Source organism: Sitophilus oryzae, unplaced genomic scaffold (genome assembly GCF_002938485.1).
Source record: "Sitophilus oryzae breed Bouriz unplaced genomic scaffold, Soryzae_2.0 scaffold_908_pilon_pilon, whole genome shotgun sequence".
Taxonomy (NCBI): domain Eukaryota; kingdom Metazoa; phylum Arthropoda; class Insecta; order Coleoptera; family Curculionidae; genus Sitophilus; species Sitophilus oryzae.
This window is the reverse complement of record NW_022147537.1, coordinates 578,328-589,500: the sequence shown is the minus strand read 5'-3', so window position 1 is coordinate 589,500 and position 11,173 is coordinate 578,328. Positions and strand designations below refer to the sequence as shown.

General features: G+C 31.5%; 1 protein-coding gene across 1 annotated transcript; it reads left to right on the top strand.

The window, feature by feature from the left end:
• The first annotated feature begins 884 nt into the window (after nt 1–884).
• On the top strand, nt 885–9,963 carry LOC115890712 (alpha-tocopherol transfer protein-like). The gene is made up of 6 exons (XM_030911016.1): nt 885–991; nt 2,665–2,821; nt 4,253–4,505; nt 5,306–5,419; nt 9,472–9,574; nt 9,665–9,963. Exons 1-6 carry the CDS (start codon nt 892–894, stop codon nt 9,811–9,813), a joined length of 876 nt encoding a protein of 291 aa, XP_030766876.1. The 5' UTR covers nt 885–891; the 3' UTR covers nt 9,814–9,963.
• The last annotated feature ends 1,210 nt before the right edge of the window (nt 9,964–11,173 follow it).

Genomic DNA, 11,173 nt, shown 5'->3' with positions numbered 1-11,173 from the left:
TGACCAACTTCGAATTGATGATTATTGAGTTGATCGCGTTAAGTGCTGCTTGACTATCGGATAGAATGGCAATTTGCTGTTTTCGATAGTTCCTATCTAAGATAAATTGTACGCATCTTTCGATAGCGTAAATTTCTGCCTGAAGGATACTGGGGTAGGTATCTATTGGTTCCGAGTATTTAGTTTTCGGCCCAAATACTCCTATCCCTGTCCCTGCTTTGGTTTTGGAAGCATCAGTATACGACGTTATGGTATGGTATTTTATATACTGAGTAAGTCTTTCTTTCTTCCAATCATTTTTATTACTCAATACTACAGTGAGGTGTTTCTCAAAGTTGTAAATTCTTGGTATGTCATCCACTGGGAGTTGGAGAAGTGGAATTTTCTTTTTGAGGGTGTTCCAAGCCCCTGACCTGAAAATTCTCCCTGTATATACTGTTTCCGTCAATGACCATTCTAATCATTATCGCATTGGCATAACTACCGACGACAATGTGCAGTGGTATCCGGGGACATACTGTATAAATATATTTGCACTAAAATTTAAAAAAAATGAGTATATTTTTTTTAAATTTATTTGCTATAAAATAACTATAAAACCAGACCGATAAAAATTAAAAAAAAAAACGTATAGTAGTTCATATTTAAATCTGTTAAATGTGTAATTAGATGTATATAATTTGTTTGTTAAGTATAAGTAAATTGAGACTAATTACAAACTTAGTGGTTTTCCTTGATGATTTCCGACAACTTATAAGGTTTTTACATGTTTTATAATTTATTTTAATAATTTACAAATAATATTTAATCGCTATACATTGAAGTAAAGCAAATAAACTTTTAGTAAGATGGCTGGTGTTCAGTAACGAATAAAGACAGTTTTTTGAACAGATGCGATTGGAACATAATAAGTCTGAAAAGGAATACGAACAGTGCCTGGACATTTTGAGCGAATGGGCAGATACTCAAAAACATTTTCCAGAAAAACCAGGTAATTTAGATACTATACCGGGTGCGTCTCAAAAGTGGCTCACCCCTATAACTTTTTTATTTTTTCAGATAAAAAAACGAGATTTGGTATGTCTGTATATGACATAAATTAGGATTGATTGGCGTATTCAATTGTTTTTGGTCACTTCCTGTTTCACCGGAAATTACTACAACTTTTGATTTTTAAATGGCACCTTCGGTATTTTTTTATTTTATTCGATAGAAAATTATATTCTATGAATAGAACGACAAATCATATGTCAATTTTTGACTTTCTCGCTTGATAAAAAGAACTATTTTAAAATTCAATCTAGAGTGCCATGGCTATGTTAAAAACACTAATTCTTAATCAAGGAGTCAAGGAAAAATAGATTTGATCGTCTAATGTTTTTATTATTTTATCCTAGCCAGTTAGAAAATGCTTAAATCGTATTTTTAATCATATCTTAATTTTTTCAAATGAAACGAGGGTGGCTCATTAGCATATTTGAAAAAAACATTTTTTTACGAATAATTTGATACCTTACACTTGGTATTTCGAGTCAAATTTTCATTACAAACCGCAACAAGTCATAATTTCAAATAAACCATATGCGAAAATGTCAAAAGTTGACATATTAGGTATGTCGTTCTGTTCAGAGTGTTATCTTCTATCGAATAAAGTAAAAAAATACCGAGAGTGCCATTTAAAAATCTAAAGTTATAGTCATTTCCGGTGAAACAGGAAGTGACCGAAAACAACTGAATACGTCAATCAATCCCAATTTATGTCATATACTAACATACCAAATCTCGTTTTTTTAACTGAAAAAATAAAAAAGTTATAGGGGATGAGCCATTTTTGAGATGCACCCGGTATATATACTAAAAAATATTGATCTAAATTAAATCAACTTAATCAAGAATAAAAAATGAAGTAAACTGAGGCAAATTTGGAAAATACTTACCCATAGATTTCTTTTAAACAGATTATGAAATATGAGAAAAAATTTAGTTAAAAAGTTTATTAAGTAACTATAAAATAATATACTGAGTGTTTTTCAAAAGCGGCTCACTCTAATTAGTTTCGGTCACTTCTTGTTACACCAGAAATTACTACAACATTTGATTTCTAAATGATACCCTCGGTATTTTTTTTACTTCATTTGATAGAAAATGACAATCTCAAGTGTGTACCAAATTATTCGTTAAAAAAGTTTTTTTCCAAATATGCTAATGATGTTCCATTTGAAAAAAATTGCGTTATTATTAAAAATACGGTTTGGGTATCTTTTAATTTGCTGCGAAAAGACATAAAAAACATTAGACGACAAAATCTATATTTCCAAGGTTTCTTGATTAAAAATTAGTAGTTTTAACAAGGCCATGACACTCTAGATTGATGTTTAAAGCAATATTATTTAAGTGAAAATGTAAAAAGTTGATATATGATATGTAATTCTATTCAGATTGTCATTTTCTATCAAATATAGTAAAAAATACCGAGGATACCATTTGAAAATCAAAAATTGAAATAATTTCCGGTGAAACAGGAAGTGACCGAAATTCGAACTTCAATCAATCCTGGTTTATGTCATGTACTAAAATACCAAACTTCGTTTTTTTAACTTAAAAAATAAATAAAAAGTTATAGGGGTGAGAATCACTTTTGAAAAACGCCCGGTATTGTTTTAGACCGATATATTCTGCGCTATGTGTTACTCTCCAACAAGTTCAGTATCGAGAGGTCTAAGGAAAAACTGGACATGTATTACAGCGTACGCAACCTCATGCCAGAAATCTTCTCAAAACATCCACTATCACCAGAGTTCATAAAGGAAAGCAGAGTAAAGTGAGTACACAAAATTGGAAAGCAGTAGTAATGTCCCTTAAGTGTTTTTAAAGAGATGAGTTATGTTGATGTAAATAATAACTGTTTATATACACTCATCGGCAAAAACCCCCTTACTATTTTAATAAAAAATTACATTTCAAACTAATCTTTCGTGGAAATCAATAGATACTAAAGTTATGTTAAAAAATAACACAAAAAAGGGAAAACTTTCACCAAGTTTAATAATATATTTTGCCAAAATACAAAAACATACAAATTCCGTAAAGAAAAATGTTTGACAAAAAAGAGAATATAAATAAATAAATAATAAATTCTGACAAAATTAAGGTTACTAATATAAAATATAGCCTCCTCGATTTGTTATGAGTGCATCGTAAGTCGTCGGGGCATCCCCACTATAAGGTTGTTTATGGTTTCTTGAGGTAAGTTCTGCCATAATTTTTGAGCGGCAATGATCAACTCCTGGCGATTTCTTGGTGGGTTATTTCTGCGAATACAGCTCTGGTGATGTAGTCCCAGACATTTTCAATGAAATTCATATCGGGGGAGAGTGGAGGCCAGTCCAGACGAGTTATTTCCCCTTCATTTAATGCTTCCTGGACCATTCTAGCTCTGTGAGGACGAGCGTTATCATCCATGGGAATAAAATTATTGCAGATTTCTTCTCGCAGTGGATACATTCTTGGTCTGATTACAGTTTACACATACAAATGGGCGTTCATCACCTCATGAATATGAATGAGCTCTGTTCGCCTATAGTACATGATGCCACCTCAGCACATTTCAGTTTCTCCTTGATAAGGAGCACTTTATTCAAGCGATGCTGCCTCCCTGCATCCCTCCACACTCGCTGACGATAGGCACCACTTATCAAACCTATCCTGGTTTCGTCAGTGAAAATTACGTTTCTCCACTGAGGTAATAACCAGTTCTGGTGTTCTCTAGCTCACTGTAGCCTCCTTTGCCTACGGTATAAAGTTAATAGAGGGACTCGCAGTGGACGTCTACGCCACAATCCAACATTTAAAAGTCGCCTGGAAATGGTTCGGCTTAATATTACTCGGTCAGTGGTAAGTTCGTTTTAACTGAGATCGTAGCTCTCGAATTGGAACTGACCGATTTTTTTGGCAAATTGAGCTAAGTAGCGATCCTGTGATTCAGTCGTTACCCTTGTACCTAGGTCTAAGGTCAACCTAGGACGAGATCTTACATTTTCGGTATCGGTATATATTTGTTTCCTAAAATATTTTGATTAAAAGAAAACATGTAAAAGTGGGCAATGCTGTGCCAGTCAAGCTTAATCATGTGACTAAAATTTTATTTGATCTGATTTTGGTAATGCCTGCAAAATAACCCAGATGAGGTCACTGTGAGAAAAAGTATGTGTGGGGGAGCCTTAAGATGATTTTTATACTATTTTATTTTTAGTTATGCAATACCAATGCCCAAACCTGGTCCAGGCTATAAAAGGATCGTGTATTGCCAACATAATCCAGAATTTGGAGCGGAATATTTCTATCCAGAGAAGTTCCTTATACATATATTGCATGTGGCAGAACTGATATTCCATACAGACGATTGTTGCAATTATCACTTCATCTATGATTGCAACGGTTTAACATTAGGACATGTACCACGATTCAGTCTAGTGGTTATGAAGAAAGTAGGCTTCCTACTTGATGTGAGTAAAACGATTATTTTTTTAATTAGGTTAAAAAATTATACCGTGCTGGCAACTCTACTACTTTTGAGACGGTGTTTACATGTGTGGAAATAAATCGCATAGGGATCTTATTAAGTCGGAGTGAGAGAAATGCGACGGTGTGCTGTTGCGGCGTTGCCATATTTCGCCAGTACGCCTTTTCCTATCAAGTAAAGTAAAATCACGATCGCAAACCGCTTATTTTTAAAAGAGAATTTTTCGAGAAGATAACTGCCCGTCAAATTAAATACCACAGCGATTTTTTTACTCATTTTCAACAAGTTGTGACTTTAAAATAGATGGACCGATTTTGTTGATTTTTTTAGCATGTTAAAGATCGTTTTTCGTAGATTGATCTGATTTTTCTAAATTTTGTATGAGATTTAGTTTTCTATGATATACAGGGTGTGAAAAAAAGGAATGTAATTGTTGTAATTTTTGTGTTGCTGCCATTTTGTTAAAAAAAACTAGAATTATAAGTTCTGGGTATAGCTAAGACTAATATCTCGGGACGTATTGATCAATAGTAGTAATAAGTATCAATAATAATAAGATAAGATAAGTATAAATAATAAGATAATAAGTATCAATACCTGAGTAGATATTTTTTACCGTCTTAACTGACACGCAAAAGTGACAGCTAAAAGGTTACGTGTAGACTTGGCTTTAAGTCTTAGTGGGATATCAATGGTAAAATCATCGTTAATGTCGCCATAATTTTCTGACAAAAAAATAACTTAATGTAAGATAAACAATTATTTATTCGTTTGTATTTTTAGAAAGTGTTCTCGAATCGTATGGCATCTATCTACGTAGTGAATTTTCATCCGTACATGGAGCATATAGTGAATCATTTTTTCAAACCGTTTTTAATACCAAAACTTAGAGAACGGGTAAGTTATACATTTCAGTTTTACTTATTTCTCAAATTGGTAATAATGTTTTTTTTTAATAATATTAAATAAATGTTATATGGTTTAAAAAGAGGAACTAAAAATAATGATAAATTACTACAACATCGTTTTTTTTTCTCATAATTTTAGTCAACGTAATAGGACAAATTATAAAATAAATTTAATAGATAATGAGTTTAATTACATTATGTAGCAATTAATTTTTGAACTGATCTTTCTAGGAAAAAATTAAAGTGATAGTTAAGTTAATATTTATTCTCAAAAACATATATAAAAATAGATTAAAAAATATACAAGGATTTGTTTTTGACCTAACATATACAGGCAAACATTTACAGTAATTTGATCATAGTTTTGTGTATAGGGTGAGTCTTAAATAAGTGCAAATACTTGATCTCGATAAAAGAAACATATTTTCTCTTTGCCGTTTTTCAAATAAAGTCCAAAATAACCGAGTTATTCAAGTTTAAAAATTAAAAAAAAAATCTGTATATGCGTCCCTTTTTTCCGTAACCATAGAGTAAAGTCGTAACCATGGTAATATGCGAAATTAAGAAAATATACCGTGGAAGAGTTTGCGCGGTTCTAAAAATTTCTCTAAAATATACAGGGAAATTTAGATTTAAAATATACAGGGATTTTTTTTTAGGTACGACTGCACTGATGTTCTCTCCGGCTTCTTTGCTACCGTTTAATCGATGTTTCTCGTAAAAAAAATTAGACGACGTGTCCCATCAATAAAAATTCGACAAATTTGCAAGTAGCCATTGGAATAAGCGGGCGGAGTGTTTTGCGGTGAGATACTTATTAAGTCCACGTGGACTCTCTGCCGCTTCTATACAGGGTGAGTTTCCTACGATGTTCTCTATGGCTATCTCGGAAACTATATATATATAAATTCGGGTCAGAACGTCCTACGACGTTGTCCGATGCCTAACTTCCACCCTGTGCGATTTTCCCATTGATCTTCGGTCAGATTTTTCTCGCTCATCGACCTTCTTATTCCTTCCATCCATGTTTTCTTGGGACGTCCTCTCTTTCGTTTACCAGGTGGTATCCAATGAATGACTTATTTTGGAATTTTTTCATTGTGCATTCTCTGAACGTGGCCGTACCATATTAATTGTTTTTGTTCTATATCATTTACTATTGTTCCCTCTATTCCCATCTGTTGTCTAATGTCTTCATTTCTGATCTTATCCCTCCGTGAAATTCTCATTGCTCTTCTAATCGCGTCCAATTTCCTTTTATAATTTCTCGGAAACTACTGGAGATAAAAAGTTGGTTAAATGGGGAAAGAATTGCAGTTTTCTGGGATCGTAAATATGCGCCTTTAAGATTTTTGAAATAGTTCATGGCTTACTAGATATTTTGAAAAAAAACAAATTTTGGCTATTTTAAAAATTGCCCCTAATTCCATTATAACCTATTTTAGACAAAAAGTTTTCAGATAAAAGTTAAAGTTAGTTAGATAATCGCATCCCTAATGAGTTTGTGTTCTGTAATTTTCTCTAAAGTCTATCATTTTTGACATATGACACAAACATATGTTATTTTAAATGGAAACCATAGTTGGCCATGACTTCATAAAAATCGCCATTTTTTAAGCTTTTCAGCGATATAACCAATAATATGTTTTTATTGAAAAATTACAGTTATAGCCAATAATTCTTATCTTTCCTGACTAATTTCACTTAGTTGGCATGGTATTCTTATTTTCTTATGACTTATAACTTATAAAAAGAGAGAATATATTATTAAACGGTTCTTTACAATTTACATTACACATACTAAGATTTAATTTAATATTACTAAGTACATACACTTTAAGTTATTTTAGAAAATGTTCAAAAAACCCGCCATTGTTTTGGGTACATAAAGGTATCTTTTTAAAACTGAATTATACTACAGAACGACCGGTCGACTTAATTAAACTTCTCCCGTACTGCCTCTTGTTAAAACCTCTTGTAAACCTTGTTGTAAACCATACCGCATAAAAAAAAATAAAATGGATAGGTAAGGTGGTGAGGTCAGTGATTGGATAAATGGATGATTGGTCCACCTCTTCCTATCCCTGAGTTTGCATAATTATGAATTTTTAACATTTTTTTTTATTATGGGTGGAGGGGGGGTGGTATCCTAATAAAAGTCATGTTGGAACCACTCTATTGATGTATCTAAATTGAACTTTTCTAACATGTCTTGAAAACCGTTTTCTAAAAAAACGTAAGTAACGTTGACCGGTCAACGTATCCTAGAAAATGTATGACCAATAAAAGGTGAACCAATAATCCTCCACGCTTTTCTTCATTTGAAAAATTCATATTTACAGTTTTTGTTTATGTTAATTTACAAAGTTTGGAAGTGACAGTTTCATATTTCTGAGAGCAACGACATTTATCTTTCCATGGCTAACTGAGTGAAATTGTTTAAAAATTATACGAATTGGTTATAATTTTTCGAAAAAAACGTATTATAGCTTATATCGCTGGAAAGCTTAAAAAATGGCTTTTTATGAAGTCATGGCCAACTATGGTTTCCATTTAAAAAATTACAGGCTTTAGAAAAAATCGGAGAACACAAACCCATTAGGGATGTGATTATACAGGGTGTTTCAAAACAAATGCGAAAAACTTCAGGGGGTGATTCCCTGTTCAAAGTAAAGGGAAGTTTATAAACGTTGGGTCAAAAGTCAACCATTAGGGAGATATCGCGGTACAAAAATGGCGGAAAAATAATGTTTTTATTTTTTATCTTGAAAACGAAAAGAGATAGACTAATGAAATTTTATGGAAGCATTACTGTTATGAAAACACACTTTCTGGTAATTTTTTCACTTTTTTAAAATGAGTGGGAGGGGTTGAAATAAACTACCCCTATCATTATTGTTAACGAAATTTAAAGAAAAATCTAGATTCTTAATCTAAAAATGTTTTTTGTCCTGACATGTAATGCTTTACATTTTATTTTTTAATTTCAAATCGGTGAGTTTTATTAAAAAAACACAAGAGATAAAAAAGTTTCTAAACAAACTAAACTATCCAAATTAATTTTTTTGCGTGTGTTTGATAAGATTTTTCTTTAAATTTCGTTAACAAGAATGATAGGGGTAGTTTATTTCAACCCCTTCCACTCATTTTAAAAAGTGAAAAAAATTACCAGAAAGAGTGTTTTCATAACAGTAATGCTTCCATAAAATTTCATTAGTCTATCTCTTTTCGTTTTCAAGATAAAAAATAAAAACATTATTTTTCCGCCATCTTTGTACCGCGATATCTCCCTAATGGTTGACTTTTAACCCAACGTTTATGAAGCAAACTACCCTTTATTTTGAACAAGGAATCACCCCCTGAAGTTTTTCGCATTTGTTTTCAAACACCCTGTATACAACTTTTATCTGAAAACTTTTTGTCTAAAATAGATTGTAATAGAATTAGGGACAATTTTTAAAATAGCCAAAATTGTTTTTTTCGAAATATCTAGTAAGCCATGATTTTTTTCAAAAATCTGAAAGGTGCATATTTATGATTCCACAAAACTGCAATTCTTTCCCCATTTAACCGACTCTCTATCTCCAGTAGTTTGCGAGATACCCATAGAGAACTTCGTAGGAAACTCACCCTGTAGAGGTAGCGATTTATAGAATATATTGCTGTTTATTTAAATGTATTTTGTCCGCATTCTTAAAATTCTTTTCTTAGACACAGATTCAGTAGACGTAGTACTTTATATGTAGCAATTTACAAGATGAATACTTTATTGCTACTAATTAAAAATAGATACTGATCCTTAAAATATTCTGTTCCAAAACTTTTTAAAATTAAATAACAATCATAATTATATTATCAGTAAAAATATAACAAAAAACAAAAGGATATAAACTCAACAGTAATCCTACGCATCATTAACAAAAGAGATGACCTTTATAGCAAGGGATTTTATAAAATACCACAGATATAGGGGTAGAGCAAAAATAGCCAGCCTTTAATAAGCCATATTAAAATATTCATAATTGATTTAAGTTATTCTAGTTTTATGTTCATGCTGGGACTGACATTCTATTGGAAGTGTTTGGAAAATCACATATGCCTAAAGATATAGGAGGAGATGAACCTTCATTAGCTGAACTAAATGGTAAGTTCTCCAAAAAAGGTTGAAATTTTAAAGAAATACATTTCACACAGTTTCAAATCATGCTGTATAAAAACTATTTATGTATTACAGATGTGCTACTAAAGACTTTCGAAAAATACAAGGATAGGTTTGATAAAATTCAAGGTATGAAAGTTGATGAGGATTTGAGACCTGAGAAGCTGGAAAACGATGAAATTTTAGGATTTTATGGAAACTTTAGAAATATCAGTGTGGATTGAATATAAAGAATGGAGATTATAATTTTTAGATGATTGGTTTTGACTCACCTCGTATATTATACCATGCAATATTTCTTATTTAAGAGTAACTAATTCATTTGAAAGTATAGCATTATAAAATTTTAGGTATCAATATATTATCTTATTTCTGTAAGCTTATTTCGTTTTGGTTACGATAACCATAAATAAAGTTATAACTCCCTTGGGACATTACTAATGGGAATTAAGATGCCATAATTATTCCCTCTAACTTTCATAGGTTGTTACCATGAAATACTATAGGGATTTTGAATAATAATATACAATGAAAATGGATATTCATCTAACTTTTTTGCCGGCGCCTTTGTGTGCATTGTCGGGACAAAGGAATTAAGAGTCTCAGTACTTCCAATTGACTTCAGAAATACTATACCACAAATATGCCGAAAGATTAATAAATGTAACATTTGTGTCATTAGGTCTGTTCACAGAAGAATCCCTGACTAGTCAGCGCGTTTCTTACTGGTTGAAATGTGTAGAAACCAGACTAACAATCAGGTTTCTACGCATTTTAACCAATGAAAAACGTGCTGACTAGTCAGGGATTCTTCTGAGAACAGACGTATTGTAAAATATGACAAATATACTAAATTCAAAAGGATTAAAAAAATATTAAAAATAGATGCAGAATATCTTAACCATCTGATTCGTTGACGACATAGTCTTAATTGCCAATAGTCCTACAGACGACACTAAAACTCACGAAAACCTCGGAAGCATTCGGATCCTACACGGAGAGTTCGGTTTTGTTCGGCGAGAAGCGCTTTGCGGGAATTTTGAACATTATGAATAATTGAGAATCGAACAATAAAATCACAGACAATAATTTTATTATGCGAAATTGCTAACAGTAGTTGACTGTTTTGGTTGTTAATTTTGTTTTTTATAGTTTTTGACTATTTTTAGAAATATGGCTATATTTAAAAACTGATCTGCATTCATATATCTTTAAAACATACAAATATCATTAAAGTTACGAAATGTAATTTGTCATTATTTGCTCATTTTAAAGAAGGAAGGTGGTTAATGTATTTGGCTGATATTTGGTAATATACCTATATTGCCTACATCAAGTGATTTTAGTTAAAGTTGCATTGATTATTGATGTAAATTAAAAATTGTTTCATTTGCAGATTGCATTATCACTATCTAATTTGATGCATAAGTGAGAACCATAGCTTTACTTGGAGAGAGCTAAAATATCAGTTCTTAAATTGAATCACATTTATATGGGGAAATAAACGTTTTGGGAAAATTTGTTAGCTTAATTACTGTAACATATTAGAAATTAAAAAAAAACAAATTTATAGTTCTAATTTTA